Source organism: Pseudophryne corroboree, chromosome 11 (genome assembly GCF_028390025.1).
Source record: "Pseudophryne corroboree isolate aPseCor3 chromosome 11, aPseCor3.hap2, whole genome shotgun sequence".
Lineage (NCBI taxonomy): Eukaryota > Metazoa > Chordata > Amphibia > Anura > Myobatrachidae > Pseudophryne > Pseudophryne corroboree.
In genome coordinates this window covers 145,239,656-145,256,909 of record NC_086454.1, presented here as the reverse complement: position 1 = coordinate 145,256,909, position 17,254 = coordinate 145,239,656, and the positions used below count along the sequence as shown (strand labels likewise).

The window sequence follows — 17,254 nt, the reverse complement described above, 5'->3', positions numbered from 1 at the left end:
TGCTTACTCCTCTCCATCTTATCAATCTCAGTACCTTGGGTATGAGAGGCAGATGAGGGAACACATATACTGACTGGTACACCCACGGTGTTACCAGAGCGTCTACAACTATTGCCTGAGGGTCTCTTGACCTGGCGCAATACCTGTCGAGTTTTTTAATCATGTGGACGACTTCTGGGTGAAGTCCCCACTCTCCCGGGTGGAGGTCGTGCTGAGGAAGTCTGCTTCCCAGTTGTCCACTCCCGGAATGAATACTGTTGACAGTGCTATTACATGATTTTCCGCCCAGCGGAGAATCCTTGCAGCTTCTGCCATTGCCCTCCTGCTTCTTGTGGCACCCTGCCTGTTTACGTGGGTGACTGCCGTAATGTTGTCCGTCTGGATCAACACCGGCTGACCTTGAAGCAGAGATCTTGTTAAGCTTAGAGCATTGTAAATGGCCCTTAGCTTCAGGATATTTATGTGAAGTGATGTCTCCAGGCTTGACCATAAGCCCTGGATATTCCTTCCCTGTGTGACTGCTCCCCAGCCTCGCAGGCTGGCATCCGTGGTCACCAGGACCCAGTCCTGATGCCGAATCTGCGGCCCTCTAGAAGATGAGCACTCTGCAACCACCACAGGAGGGATACCCTTGTCCCTGGTGACAGGGTTATCCGCTGATGCATCTGAAGATGCGACCCGGACCATTTGTCCAGTAGGTTCCACTGGAAAGTCTTGCGTGGAATCTGCCGAATGGGATTGCTTCGTAGGAAGCCACCATTTTTACCCAGAACCCTTGTGCATTGATGCACTCTTGGTTCGGTTTTAGGAGGTTCCTGACTAGCTCGGATAACTCCCTGGCTTTCTCCTCCGGGAGAAACACCTTCTTTCTGGACTGTGTCCAGGATCATCCCTAGGAACAGAAGACAAGTCGTCGGAACCAGCTGCGATTTTGGAATATTGAGAATCCAATCGTGCTGCCGCAACACTACCTGAGATAGTGCTACACCGATCTCCAGCTGTTCCCTGGATCTTACCCTTATCAGGGAATCGTCCAAGTAAAGGATAACTAAAATTCCCTTCCTTCGAAGGAATATCATCATTTCGGTCATTACTTCAGTAAAGACCCGGGGTGCCGTGGCCCATCCCTACGGCAGCGTCTGAACTGATAGTGACAGTTCTGTACCATAACCTGAGATACCCTTGGTGAGAAGGGTAAATTTTGACATGAAGGTAAGCATCCTTGATGTCCCGAGACCTCATGTAGTCCCCTTCTTCCAGGTTTGCAATCACTGCTCTGAGTGACTCAATTTTGAATTTGAACCTCTGTATGTAAGTGTTCAAAGATTTTAGATTTTAAAATCGGTCTCACCGAGCCGTCTGGCTTCGGTACCACAATAGTGTGGAATAATACCCCGTTCCCTGTTGCAGGAGGGGTACCTTAATTATCACCTGCTGGGAATACAGCTTGTGAATGGCTTCCAAAACTGCCTCCCTGTCAGCGGGAGACGTCGGTAAAACAGACTTTTGGAAACGGCGAGGGGAATATGTCTCGAATTCCAATTTGTACCCCTGAAAATATTACCTGAAGGATCCAGGGGTCTACTTGCGAGTGAGCCCACTGCGCACTGAAATTCATTGAGAACGGGCCCCCACCGTGCCTGAACTTGTAAAGCCCTAGCGACATACTGAGGGCTTTGCAGAGGCAGAAAAGGGTTTCTGTTCCTGGGAACTGGCTAATCTCTGCAGCCATTTTCCTCTCCCTCTGTCACGTGCAGAAAAGAGGAACCCTTTTGTCCGCTTGCCAACCAGGACTGCGCCTGATAATACGGCGTCTTATTTTGAGAGGCGACCAGGGGTACATCCCCTTTTTTTTGTAAGGCAATACTTCCAAATGCCGTTTGGAATCCGCATCACCTGACCATTTTACTGGTAGAATTGGACAACGCACTTATACTTGATGCCAGTCGGCAAACATTCCGCTGTGCATCATGCATATATAGAAATGCATCTTTTAATTGCTCTATAGGCAATAATATACTGTCCTTATCTAGGATATCAATATTTCCAGACAGGGAATCCGACCACGCCAACCCAGCACTGCACATCCAGGCTGAGGCGATTGCTGGTCGCAGTATAACACCAGTATGTGTGTAAATACATTTTAGGATACCCTCCTGCTTTCTATCAGCAGGATCCTTAAGGGCGGCCATCTCAGGAGAGGATAGAGCCCTTGTTCTTACAAGCGTGTGAGCGCCTTATCCCCCTTAGGGGGTGTTTCCCAACGCACCCTAACCTCTGGCGGGAAAAGGTATACTGCCAATAACTTTTTAGAAATTATCAATTGTTATCGGGGGGAAACCCACGCATCATCACACACCTCATTTTATATCTCAGATTCAGGAAAACTACAGGAAGTTTTTCCTCACCAAACATAATACCCCTTTTTTTGGTGGTATTCATATTACCAGAAAAGTGTAAACATTTTCCATTGCCTCAATCATGCAATGTGTGACCCTATTGGAAATCACGGTTGTCTCTTCACCGTCGACACAGGAGTCAGTATCCGTGTCGGCGTCTGTATCTGAGGTAACGGGCGCTTTAGAGCCCCTGTATGAGACGTCTGGACATGCACAAGCTGAGTAGCCGGCTGTCTCATGTCAACCACTGTCTTTAATACAAAGTTGACACTGTCACGCAATTTCAACAGTACATCCACTCAGGCGTCGACCCCCTAGGGGGTGACAACACTATTACAGACACACTACTCCGTCTCCACATCATTTTTCTCCTCATACATGTCGACACAAACGTACCGACACACAGCACACACACAGGGAATGCTCTGATAGAGGACAGGACCCCACTAGCCCTTTGGGGAGACAGAGGGAGAGTTTGCCAGCACACACCAGAGCGCTATATATATATATATATACAGGGATAACCTTATATAAGTGTTTTTCCCTTTATAGCTGCTGTATTGTTTATACTGCGCCTAATTTGTGCCCCCCTCTCTTTTTTAACCCCTTTCTGTAGTGTAGTGACTGCAGGGGAGAGCCAGGGAGCTTCCCTCCAACTGAGCTGTGAGGGAAAATGGCGCCAGTGTGCTGAGGAGATAGGCTCCGCCCCTTTCTCGGCGTCCTTATCATCCGTTTTTCTGTATGTTTTGGCAGGGGTTAAATGCATCCATATAGCCCAGGAGTTATATGTGATGCATTTATTTTAGCCATATAAGGTTTTTATCGATTTATTGCGTCTCAGGGCGCTGCCCCCCCAGCGCCCTGCACCCTCAGTGACCGGAGTGTGAAGTGTGCTGAGAGCAATGGCGCACAGCTGCGGTGCTGTGCGCTACCTTATCTGAAGACAGGATCGTCTTCTGCCGCCGATTTTCCGGACCTCTTCGCTCTTCTTGCTCTGTAAGGGGGCCGGCGGCGCGGCTCCGGGACCCATCCAGGCTGAACCTGTGATCGTCCCTCTGGAGCTAATGTCCAGTAGCCTAAGAAACCCAATCCACTCTGCACGCAGGTGAGTTCGTTTCTTCTCCCCTTAGTCCCTCGATGCAGTGAGCCTGTTGCCAGCAGGTCTCGCTGAAAATAATAAACCTAAACTAAAACTTTCACAAAGAGCTCAGGAGAGCCCCTAGTGTGCACCCTTCTCGTCGGGCACAGAAATCTAACTGAGGCTTGGAGGAGGGTCATAGGGGGAGGAGCCAGTGCACACCAGTTAGTCCTAAAGCTTTCTTTAGATGTGCCCAGTCTCCTGCGGAGCCGCTATTCCCCATGGTCCTTACGGAGTCCCCAGCATCCACTTAGGACGTTAGAGAAATTAAATTTCCTCAGAGGTTTTTAACTACTTTTCCCTTTCCCAGTGAGGACAGGAAGGTATGGGAAAACCTCCCGTCAGTCGATACGGCAGTCCAGACTGTCTAAGGAATTGGTACTGCCGGGGCCAGGAGCTATAACCATAAAAGAGCCAGCTGACCATAAGATTGGAGACCACGCTCTAAGCAGTATATACAGCAAATGCGCTGCTCAACGCCCCATAATTGTTTGTGGGTGGATTTCCAGGGCAATAGTCAAGTGGTCTGATAATGTTATCGACAGTTTGGACTCTTTGCCCCGAGATGAGGTAGTTACTCTGCTGCAAAATATAGAGGATGCTGCAAATTTTATGAGCAAGGCTATTAAAGGAGTTGTGTAAGATTAATGGCCACACTACTGCTATGGCTGTTTCGGTGCGCAGAGCTCTGTGGTTGTGTCAGTGTTCTGCAGATGCTGATTCTAAAAAGCGTGTAGAAAATCTTCCCTTTACAGGTGATGCTGTTTGGCAACAAACTAAATAAATGGATCTTCCAAGCAACGGCGGGTAAGTCTACTTATCTGCCGTCTGCTACGCTGCCTGCTAGACGTCCTTACACAGGACACTCCTTGCAGTCCTTTTATGTGGCAAGGTTCAGAGGCAAGGCCCGAGGGGTCTCCATCACTTCCAGAGGATCTCGTGGTAAGTCCTGTAAACCTGCACCTGCTGTCTCCCTAGACCAGACCACCGGGATCCCCTGCCGCAAAGCCTTCCGCGTGACGATTGGCCCCAGCGACAAGGTGACTTTCAGGTAGGTGCTCGCCTTCAACAATTCACCCACGTGTGGGCGGAGTCCTGCTGGGATTCTTGGGTGAGGGACCTAATTTCCCAGTGATACCGGCTGGAATTTCAAGCACTCCCTCCTCACAGGGTTTTCAAGTCAGGCTTACCAGCTTTACCCGCACCAAAAGTTACCTTGCGCAAGGCTATTCAAAAACTTTTACAGGTAGGGGTGGTAGTTCCTGTACCTCCTCCGTTACGCAACAGGGGTTTTTACTCCAGTCTTTGTCGTTCCCAAACCAGACGGTTTGGTGCGAACCATCTTGAACCTGAAGTCTCTAAACCCGTATCTGCGTGTGTTCAAATTCAAGATGGAATCCCTGCAGGCGGTGGTGTCCACTCTGGAGGAGGGGGAGTTCCTGGTGTCTTTGGACGTCAAGGATGCTTACCTACACATTCCCATGTGGCCACCACATCAGGCTTACCTCAGGGTTCGCCATATTGGAAGACCACTTCCAGTTTCAGGCTTTACCCTTCCGATTCATCCACAGCTCCAGGGGTCTTCACCAAAGTTATGGCAGAGATGATGTTGCAACTGCGCATGATGGGAGTGAACATAGGGGGTCATTCCAAGTTGATCGCACGTAGCAACTTTTTGTTGCCCGTGCAATCAACTAGACGCTGCCTATGGGGGGATTGTATTTCTGCATAGCAGGGCTGCGAACGCTTGTGCAGCCCTGCTATGCAAAAAAAGTTTCCTGTAAAAGAAGACCGGGGTAAGAGTTACTTACCCTGTGCAATCGATCCAGCGATGCAGATCCCGGAATTGACGTCAGACAACCGCCCTCCAAACGCCGGGACACGCCTGCGTTGGACACACCACTCCCTGAAAACGGTGAGTTGACGCCCAGTTCCGCCTTCCTCCCGTCAATCTTCTTGCGTTTGCCGCTGCGACCGCTTTCTTCCCTTGCGGCGTCACTGCCTGGTGATGGCCGTCGCCGGGCAACGACGCGCCTGCGCAATGCGGAGTTTCGCATGCGCAGTTCCGACCTGATCGCATGGCTGCGAAGAAGTGTAGCGTGCGATCAGGTCAGTTCCTGGGGATGATACTGGATACAGTGTCTTAAAAGGTGTTTCTCACGATGGAAAAGGCCTTGACTATCCAGGCTATGGTTCGCACGGTGCTCAGTCCTCGCAAGGTATCCATTCATCTTTGCATCCAATTACTTGGCAAGATGGTAGCTGCTTATGAGGCAATCCAATACGGCAGATTTCATGCCCAACCCTTTCAGCTGGACCTGCTGGACAAATGGTCTCATCTTCACATGCATCGGGAAGTGACATTATCTCCGAGAGCCTGGATCTCTCTATTATGGTGGCTACAAGTTCCTCACCTGGTAGGAGGCAGGAGTTTCAATATCCACTCGATTCTACGGACGACGAATGCCAGCCTCCGAGATTGGGGGGCTGTAACCCAAGGGGCCCAGTTCCAGGGAATATGGTCGAGACAAAAAATCGGCATGGCAGATAAACATCCTGGAACTCAGGGCAATTTACAATGCTCTTCTGCAGGCTTCTCACCTCCTGAAGGATCAGGCGATCCAGGTGCAGTCGGACAACGCCACGGCGGTGGCGTACATAAACCGACAAAGGGGAACAAGAAGCAGAGCGGCGATGCGAGAGGTCTCAAAAATCCTTCTCTAGGCGGCGGCCAACGCAAGGGCCATCTCAGCCATATTCATTCCAGGAGTGGACAACTGTGAAGCGGACTTCCTCAGCAGGGACGACTTCCATCCGGGGTAATGGGACCTACATCCCCAGGTGTTTCAACAGTTAGTTCACCAGTGGGCCTGTCCTCAGATCGTTCTGATGGCTTCTCGACTCAAGAAGCTATGCCGGTACTGTTCCAGGACAAGGGATCCGCAAGCTGTAGCAGTGGATGCGCTGACTACATCGTGGATGTACCAGTTTGTGTACCTGTTCCCTCCTCTACCGCTGATCCCAAGGGTACTAAAAAGGCTAAGAAGGGAAAGCGTTCAGGCTTCTAAATGCCCCGGATTGGCCTCGACGGGAGTGGTACTCGGACCTCCTGACCATGTCTCTGGAGGATCCCTGGCCTCTGCCGCTTCACGACGACCTTCTGCAGCAAGGTCCATTCGTCTATCCAGACTTCCAGACTTCCAGCGGCTACGTTTGATGGCTTGGAAGTTGAGAGGGAAATTCTAGCAAGAAAGCGTCTTCCCTCCCAGATTATTTTCACCATGGTCCAGGCCAGGAATACCGTTATGTCAAGACATCTGCGTATCTGGAAAAAGTATGTTTCCTGGTGTGAAAGTAGAAAAGTATCTCCCGTGGAATTTAGAATTGGTCATTTTCTACTTTTCCTACAAGTGGGAGTGGATATGGGCCTACGTTTAGGCTCAAAGTCCAGATTTCGGCGCTCTCTATTTTCTTCCAGAAACAGCTTGCCATGTTACCAGAAGTACAGACTTTCCTTAAGGGTGTTCTCCATATGCAACCACCTTTTATACCTCCCATGGCTCCGTGGGACCCCAATGTGGTTTTCTCCAATCGGCCTGATTTGAACCCTTACATAGGGTGGAGTTAAAGATTCTCACCTGGAAGACAGTGATGTTATTAGCATTGGCGTCTGCCAGACGGGTCTCTGAATTAGGGGCCTTATCCTGTAAGAGCCCTTATTTGACTTTTCATGCAGACAGGGCGAAACTTAGGACCTGCCCTCAGTTTTTGCCTAAAGTGGTGTCAGCCTTTCATGTGAATCAAACTATTGTGGTTCCAGTGTTGTCTGACGTTTCTGTTGGTCCTGAGTCCTTGGATGTGGTCAGGGCTCTGAAGATTTATGTCAAAAGGACGGCCCGTCATCGGTAAATCTGACTCACTGTTTGTCCTTTATGATGCCTACAGGATTGGTCTATTCTCGTTGGTACCGGTAGACCATTCAATTGGTCTATTGCTCGTTGGCCCCGGTAGACCATTCAACAGACTTATACTTCTGCGGCACTGCCCTTGCCGACATCTATTCAGGACCACTCGATGAGGTCGGTGGGGGTCTTTCTGGGCGGCTGCCCGGGGTGTATCGGCCTTATAGTTGTGCCGAGCTGCGACTTGGTCTGGTTCGAACACGTTTGTAAAATTCTATCGGTTCGATACCCTGGCCAGGGATGACCTTCAGTTTGGTCAGGCAGTTTTACAGGGGTCTCAGCACTCTCCCGCCCGTTTGGGAGCTTTGGGACTTCCCCATGGTACTAAAGTACAAGACCCCAGTATCCACTAGGACGTAAGAGAATAGGAATTTAATACCTACCGGTAATTCCTTATCTCCTAGTCCGTAGTGGATACTGGGCGCCCACCTCAGTGCTTCGTTCCTGCTTACCTGTGTAAGTGTTTGGTTGGACCGACGTTGCGGTCCCATTCTGTTGTTGGGATAGCTGTGCTATCTGGGTTGGGTTGGTGTCACTTTCCTCTGTTCTGGTTAGCGCCCTCCTTTCGTTTCTGCTGGTAGTGGCAGCTTGTAACACTTACCGCGTTTCCCTAGGCACGGTCACCTAGCTTCATCAGAAGCTGATGATGAAGCTAGTGACCGTGCCTATGGAAATGCGTTAAGTGTTACAAGCTGCCACTACATTGCTCCACTTGAATGAGGATCCAGATATGGACTTTTGACTACAATTCCTTGCCATTGGATTATTTCCTTGTGGGACTGCATAATTTTACAACATTGATTGGAAGGACCAAGTTACTGCCTAATATCACAGCTTGCTTGCTGAGACCATCTAACCACTTGGAGACTCCATCACCACAGGTAAAACCAGCTGTATATAAAGATTCCCCAGGGGACTTTCACTTATTCTTTTAGTCCTGGATCCAATGTGGACATTACCTAAACAGCTACATTATACTTCTACTTCTCAGTTTTTTTTATATGCCCGATTTGCATGTTTTTATAGAATAAGCATTTATGGTATATTTATTTTATACTAAATAAATTCATATTTACATTTTTATCCATCCACGTTTATTATTGGAGAAACACAAATTAGCGCTAGTTCTTTTTCTTTTTCTATTGTGGGACAAGTTTTGAGTTATAGAGGAGCAAATACATGAAAGCCTAAGTATCTACTCAATGCCAAAAAAAACTCTCTCTTAGGTTCCTCACTCTGTGATTACTTCTTACAAGGTTACAGTTATAAACACCACAAAAAAACAACAACTGAAAACTACTGACATGATAAACAACGTATGAAGAACCTTAACCATGTTACGTTTGTAGCGTAATTGCAGTAAAATTCTTGTAGTATGCAGTAGTGTTGGTTCCTGCAGCTATGCCTTATGTTCTTTATTATTGGGGCAAAGATGAGTTCAGTTTTTGGAATACTGATATATGCTGATATATATGTTACATGACATGTGAAATACAACAAAACTGGCAAACACAAACCTCCACTAGCATATTCCATGACCAGGTACAATGTCTTCTCAGTTTCTATAACCTCAAATAATTTGACTGAAAGAAAACAGGAAGGCATATGATTAGAAGGCTTGTGTTAAAGCAGACTCTTTAGGTAGCAAGTGTGAAATTGCCTTTTCTTTATTGTTTGTCAAAAAAAGCAAAAAATAGGATATGAAAATTGTTACACCTACTGTACATATGCAAATAACATACCAAATTACCTTATTCTGGAACTGTATAAAGTCATTCATTTTAAGTTTTTTAATATTTCACTTGAAGAATCCAGGTTACATATTGATAAGAAATACAGGTTGAGTATCCCATATCCAAAATGCTTGGGACCAGAAGTATTTTGGATATCTGATTTTTCCATATTTTGGAATAATTGCATACCATAATGAGATATCATGGTGATGGGACCCAAGTCTAAGCACAGAATGCATTTATGTTTTATATACACTTTATACACACAGCCTGAAGGTAATTTTAGACAATATTTTTAATAACTTTGTGCATTAATCAAAGTTTCTGTACATACACACAATTCATTTATGTTTCATGTACACCTAATACACACAACCTGAAGGTCAATTAATACAACATTTTTAATAACTTTGTGTATTAAACAAAGTTTGTGTGTATTGAGCCATCAGAAAATAAAGGTTTCACTATCTCAGTCTCACTCAAAAAATTCCGTATTTCGGAATATTTGGATACGGGATACTCAACCTGTACTACGGTTAAAATGAGTATATGAGGAATCTGTTTCTGCCTCTTTACTATTTGGTTATGCAAAGCCTGCAGGATACATAACAAAATGCAAAAAAAGAAACCTCTACACTTTTTGAATTCTTCGTTTTTGCGGAAAACACATTTTACTTTATCAAATAATTTTTTTTCTATTATCTGTAGCTTTCGAAAAAAGTTTTCGCAACCAATAAAATAAAACAATTTTTTTGTTATTCCATGAATGGAATAGATTGACAATTTTTATACATTAAACCCTACTTAAATGTCCTGTTACATAGGATATCCTAATATCCAAGCATTACGCTTTGTAGATAAATACCAGAACTCTTACCTATGTTAGGGTGGTTCAGAACCTTCATGATTTTCACTTCTCTGAAGAGCTGTTGGAATAGCAAGATGAATTGGTTTTGGAAAAATGTGGACTGATCGAAGACCAGCTGTAAAATCGGTCATATGTAACATTTTGGGCCACAATAGAATTTAAGGGCTGTATAAATATGTTGATACAGAAGACAAATTTAATTTTCCAACAACGCATCTAATTTTTTAAAATGAGGCACTATACTTCCTATGCCACCTGACAGATCCCTAATTTATGGTGATCCATGCTTTATTTTGGGACATAAGGCTCTGATGGAGCATATTCCCCACTACATAACAATGTTGAAGCCATCTGCTTCTCATCATTTGTCCTCCAGCAGTTTCAGCAAACTGAACCAATGTATAGACTCCATAAGAGGAGACCATTTTTCCCAACCTTTTCTACATTAGGCTTCATAAAGGGTAGTCAAATACGAATGACTACTTTTGGGTGGAAAAGGTTATAAAGAAACCCATTATTTAAATTAATGGTGTCCACCCACTATCTACATCGTTGACGTACTTGTATAAAAAAAAAACGGAACAAAAAGGCCTAGGCTGTAGTAGCTCTCTTTGTCAGACCAGTCTCCTGCTTATGTAACATTGATGTTCTAATCTACAGCACAAACATCAAGTAGCATGAATCAATGTTATGACAGGGCCAGAAGGCATGACTAACAGTAATCTGCTTGGTTGTCACTGACCAGAAGAAGGTTGTATGTATTCCTAAAAATACAAACAGTATAGTAAATGGGGATCAGACAACAGTCTTCCAGATTATCGGTCTTCTGCGAAGTCCAGGTAAATGCTTTCTGCTAATGAATCAATTCCAACAAAATCTGTCAAGTTGGTACCCCAGAAAATGGACATATTACAGGAAACCTTCCTTACCTTCTGCAAACTAGAACTATTCATCTGTGTTTTGTCTATAATTTTTACTGCGACCTGAAAAAAAAAAAAGTACACATTAAGCAAAAGCCTAAAATGAAAGGGACACGTACAAATATTCCATTATTGCACACACTCAATGTGGAATCTGCGATGCATCTGGAAGAACACACTGTGCAGCTGAGCACTAAAGCTTCCCCTCACAGTGGACCCTCTCATACATACATGTTTAACTGAAGTTAAAATATTTTCATTACAATTAACACTACAAATCTGTAATGCCACTGATTGCTGCCACCATGTCTGAACGAAATGCGTTATATTGGTGGAAACAAAATTTACATTTCCATATAAACTAATCTACCAATATATTATTTTACCTTGTACTTATAAAAATATGAAACCATTAAAAATAACCTCACATTGGCCTAGACTCCCTGATTAGAGACTATTGTACAATCAAAGACCTTATTTACCTGGATTATTTGTGACACCATGGGGGCAATTCAATTGCTTAATGGGAGCCTCAACAGAGCACCCCCCGGGAGCAATTCAATCGTGTTGCCGTATGGGCACGCATGCTGCCAGCATCAACATTTCTCTCACAACCCTCCCAAGCTGCGAGCAGAAATGTACAGTGTCCCGTTCGGGTGCCCAAATGGGACTTTTTGTGCAGCAGGCACCACTTTAGTCGGCTTTAATGGGCTCCAAATTACTGCATTCCACACTTTTTAAAGAGACAGGGTACATGCAATTTAGGGCGCCCATTAAACAACTGAATCACCCACTTTTATTCTTCTAGGTTATCTGCAATTAAAAGTGAACGGTCTGATTCCTGTGCAACCAAAGGAGCCCCTGGATACCCCATGCTAAATTAGGCCAATGAATGCAATTCTTAAATATCTGCTGTACTGATAACAGACATACCATATGCATTAATAAGAACATACTTTATGTATTAATGCACAGTGCTTCCATAAAAAAGAAAAATGACAGACCACAAACTGCAGCAGTTTGAGCTGAAACCTTTTTTTTTGTTTTTGTTTATTGTTTTGTTTGTTTTTTCTTTTAAATGGCGTTGCTTGCTCCTTTGCATCTTGTACATTACATTTTCCACTTGTGAATATACTCCAGCATCCCTTTTCTTTTTACTGTTGCTGCTAGTAAGAGACGGATTTCAGTACAGTGAACTTCTTTAGGCTGAAGCCAGTTCAACATTTACACACGTGTGTAATTTAGGTTTTCTGGTTTAGCTTGGAAAAACATAAAAACATCAGTGTGTAAACTACCCGAATAAGGTCCAGAAGAGAACGATTGGTATTCTGTCTGTCATGAGCAGCAGCATGGACAGACATCAAGGCATTTTAATTGAAAACTCATAGGCAGCCATTTCTTTCCTCAGCAAAAAATAATAATAATCATTAACACCTATCATTTGCAACATGTGGAGGCAAGATTACCATGGTATGGATCAAATTTAATTACAAAACAAATAATACAGCTCTATTGGTAATACCACATCTGGTCGAAGATACAATAGTGAAACAATAATGAGGACATGTATTGAGTAGTGTAGGTGGCCAAGGCAAGTATATAAAAGTATGTTGTAATGTATTTTCAGTTATGTGTCTGTGTTGTCTTAACAGACATAAGACTACCCTACAGTATGATCATCTTGTTAAAATACAATAATGCACCCCCCCCCCCCCCCCCCCAAAAAAAAAAGCCAGATAATGTTATTGTGGAACAAAACAATATTATCTTCCATGCCAGGGACAGTGCTTCCTCACCTCTTTCCCAGTTAGAACATGGCGTGCTAATTTGACCTTGGCAAAATTGCCTTTGCCGATGGTTTTGAGGAGACGATAGTTTCCGATATGTGGTTGCTCATCTGCAGAGGTTGGAATTGATGTGCGACATCTCAGCATATTGGGTTTGCTGTTGCTACCCCCACTGCTCGTCTTTGAGTCTGCGTGACCCAAGGTTGGCTGCAACAATAAACAAAAAAGGTAGATTTAGCCATCCTGTGAAACAGAAACATCAAAATTGCAAGATATTTATATGTTCCATAAATTTTACACACAACCGATTTGAAAGCAGCCCTCTTAGTTTCACTGACTGGCTGTGCAGGAACACGTTTTGCGTTTTTGATCGAGCAAACTTTTTTGGTAGATTGTGTCCTTTTTGTTCATGAACATAAGCACCAATTTAAATTTTTGAAGACATAGTCCCTACAGCGCAATGATTTTTTCTGATGTCTGTACACATTTCTAATTATAGAAATAAAGCATTTAACAAATTTGCTGCAGAAGACAAGTGAATTTCTTCCTATGCACATACAATAAGGCTAGGAGGGACCAGCCACAGCTGTCCTCCCCAGTGAAGGGCACTTGTGGATTAACAAAATAAAAATTATTTGGTTCTCCAGGAGCCAACAACCATTTGGGATGCTGTTCAAATATGGCCAAGCATCAGCATGTGACGTTACCACGCATGTTCCAAGTCACTTTTGTGTGTGTTTGTGCGCGGGGGAGTGTTGAATTGGGTGGTGGAGGAAAAAAAAAAAAAAAAAAGAAATTCTCTTCCATTTAGACCAGTATTCTCCCATGCCCAAAATGCACAGAATACAATTTGAATAACTATTGGGATATAATGCAGTGACATGTGAGGGAGAAGCGTGGGAGATAAATAATTTTTCTTTCAAAGTATTTTAAAAAGACAATGTAATTAGCACAAAGGCTCTATGCATCCTATACTGCAAATATCAAAAGATTTCACAAGTGACATCAGCATTCTTCTAAGGTCTAATAACTAAATATACATTATGCCAGTGTTACTTGTACATTTTACATTACAGTCCTGACAATTACAGGAACAGATGAAAACCAAATACAGATTTTCTAACGACTGTCATTTCTGCTGGCGATCTGTCAAATACAGACAGCTACAGCTTATACAAGTGTCACGTCACTGTTTTGCTTTTTACAAGATAAAAAGTCACAAAAACATACACTAAAGATCCTAAAAGTAACTAATAGAGCATATATTGCAAGTAGACACTTAAGGGGTATATGCAATTGCGGTCGAATTCCCGAAATTGTCGAATTTCGGGTCATTTTCGCCAAAAAAAAAAAAAATTGTCAATGCAATTCAGTGCTTTCCGTCAAAAAAACGGACTTTCAAAATTTGACTTTTTGAAATTCGACTTTTTGCAAATTCGACTTTTCTGCAATGATACAAGTGCTGCAATTCGACAAAAGCATATTCAATTCAAGTTTGGAAATTCGACAGCAGTGCTTTTAGACAGTAAATTCGTCATTTTCAATCCGCCACACTTTGGAGGGTGAAAACAATAAAAAAAAATTTAAACATGTTTTTTTGGTGTTTTTTTGGGGGGAATAGCATATCTATTTATATTAGAAGGGATTAGGTACTTTTTTTTTTTTTTTGGAGGCACAAGTATTATTTATATATTTTTTAAAATATTATTATTATTATTATTATTTTTAGAGTGCTGGAACGGGAAAATTTAAAAAAAAAATGGCGTGGGGTCCCCCCTCCAAAGGATAACCAGCCTCGGGCTCTTCGAGCTGGTCCTGGTTCTAAAAATGCGGGGAAAAATTGGGCAGGGATCCCCCGTATTTTTAAAACCAGCACCGGGCTCTGCGCCTGGTGCTGGTGCAAAAAATACGGGGGACAAAAAGAGCAGGGGTCCCCCGTATTTTTCACACCAGCATCGGGCTCCACTAGCTGGACAGATAATGCCACAGCCGGGGGGTCACTTTTATACAGTGCCCTGCGGCCGTGGCATTAAATATCCAACTAGTCACCCCTGGCCGGGGTACCCTGGGGGAGTGGGGACCCCTTCAATCAAGGGGTCCCCCCCCCCAGCCACCCAAGGGCCAGGGGTGAAGCCCGAGGCTGTCCGCCCCATCCAAGGGCTGCGGATGGGAGGCTGATAGCCTTGAGTAAAATGACAAGAATATTGTTTTTTCCAGTAGTACTACAAGTCCCAGCAAGCCTCCCCCGCAAGCTGGTACTTGGAGAACCACAAGTACCAGCATGCGGGAGAAAAACGGGCCCGCTGGTACCTGTAGTTCTACTGGAAAAAAAATACCCAAATAAAAACAGGACACAGACACCGTGACAGTAAAACTTTATTACACACTGCCGACACACACATACTTACCTATGTTGACACGCCGACTGCCACGGTCTCCGACGATCCGAGGGTACCTGTGAAAAAAATTATACTCACCGTCCAGCGTCCAGAGGTACATCCACGTCCAGAGATACATCCACGTACTTGGCAAAAAAAGAAAACGGACACACGGACCACCGGACTGAAAGGGGTCCCATGCTGACACATGAGACCCCTTACCCCGAATGCCGGGACACCACGTGACTCCTGTCACTGAAGTCCCTTCAGCCAATCAGGAAGCGCTACTTCCGTGGCGCTCACCTGATTGGCTGTTCGCTGTCTGTGCTGTGACAGCGCTTCGCACAGCTCCGTCCATTATATTTAATGGTGGGAACTTAGCGGCTAGCGGTGAGGTCACCCGCCGGTCAGCGGCTGACCGCGGGTAACCCCACCGCTGACGGCAAAGTTCCCACCATTGAAACTAATGGACCGAGCTGTGCGATGCGCTGTCACAGCACAGACAGCGCACAGCCAATCAGGTGAGCGCCACGGAAGTAGCGCTTCCTGATTGGCTGAAGGGACTTCAGTGACAGGAGTCACGTGGTGTCCCGGCATTCGGGGTAAGGGGTCTCATGTGTCAATATGGGACCCCTTTCAGTCCGGCATGGTCGGTTATGCGGTTTGTTTTTTTAACAAGTACGTGGATTATACTCTGGACGTGGATTTATCTCTGGACGCTGGAAGGTGAGTATAATTTTTTTCACAGGTACCCTCGGATCGTCGGAGACCGTGGCAGTCGGCGTGTCAACATAGGTAAGTATGTGTGTGTCGGCAGTGTGTAATAAAGTTTTACTGTCACGGTGTCTGTGTCCTGTTTTTATTTGGGTATTTTTTTTCCAGTAGAACTACAGGTACCAGCGGGCCCGTTTTTCTCCCGCATGCTGGTACTTGTGGTTCTCCAAGTACCAGCTTGCGGGGGAGGCTTGCTGGGACTTGTAGTTCTTCTGGAAAAAACAATATTCTTGTCATTTTACTCTAGGCTATCAGCCTCCCATCCGCAGCCATTGGATGGGGGGGACAGCCTCGGGCTTCACCCCTGGCCCTTGGGTGGCTGGGGGGGGGGGGGGGGACCCCTTGATTGAAGGGGTCCCCACTCCCCCAGGGTACCCCGGCCAGGGGTGACTAGTTGGATATTTAATGCCACGGCCGCAGGGCACTGCATAAAAGTGACCCCCGGCTGTGGCATTATCTGTCCAGCTAGTGGAGCCCGATGCTGGTGTAAAAAATACGGGGGACCCCTACTCTTTTTGTCCCCCGTATTTTTTGCACCAGCACCAGGCGCAGAGCCCGGTGCTGGTTTTAAAAATACGGGGGATCCCTGCCCAATTTTCCCCCCGCATTTTTGGAACCAGGACCAGCTCGAAGAGCCCGAGGCTGGTTATGCTTTGGAGGGGGGACCCCACGCCATTTTTTTTTCGTGTTTTTCCCGTTTTTTCAAATCGCGGCAAAATCCGGCAAATCGCCCGTTTTTCGCCCGCGGGACTGTCGAATCCGTTTTTCATTGAATATGGTGAATTCCGGCAGCCACCTGCCGGAATTCACCTGTCGAATTGTGTCGAATTTAAAAACGGCGATAATTTGCCGCGATTCGCCGTGAATTGCATATACCCCTTAGCACTTTAACAATGTACAACAGTGCAAAACAATTTTCAGCACCAATAAACCCAAAAATCATTAATTTCAGAACAAGCTCAAAAACTATTTCCAAGCATTTTTGTTTATATAACACGACACATCTACTTAATAAGGGCCACTTACATGAGAGGAGAAAACACAAACAAAATGAAGCACATTTCATGTCAGGGAGAAACACAGTATACAAAATAAGCGGTTGGTAACTTTTTTTTTTTTTTTTTTTTTTTTAAACAATAAAAACATCACCTCATACAATAGGGAATCCCTTCCCCCTTTGTACCACGTCCAGGAGTGTAGAGAATCAGTTCTATGTACTATCCCATGTAACTTGAGTTTTCTAAAGAAAATAATCCGAGGCATTCTAAAATATTTTTCTTTACAATCCCATTCAA

The 17,254-nt window shown here is 44.9% G+C and overlaps 1 protein-coding gene across 9 annotated transcripts in view; it reads right to left on the bottom strand.

Annotated features, from left to right (window-relative positions):
• MARK2 (microtubule affinity regulating kinase 2) overlaps positions 1–17,254 on the bottom strand; it is a 385,864-nt gene that overhangs the window by 151,891 nt on the left and 216,719 nt on the right. For all 9 annotated transcript variants that reach the window (XM_063944914.1, XM_063944911.1, XM_063944916.1 and 6 more), the window contains 4 exons: positions 12,817–13,014; positions 11,030–11,083; positions 10,110–10,158; positions 9,017–9,082 (listed from right to left, as the gene is read on the bottom strand). In XM_063944914.1, coding sequence (XP_063800984.1) covers positions 9,017–9,082; positions 10,110–10,158; positions 11,030–11,083; positions 12,817–13,014 — 367 coding nt within the window. The remainder of the gene's footprint in view (positions 1–9,016; positions 9,083–10,109; positions 10,159–11,029; positions 11,084–12,816; positions 13,015–17,254) is intronic.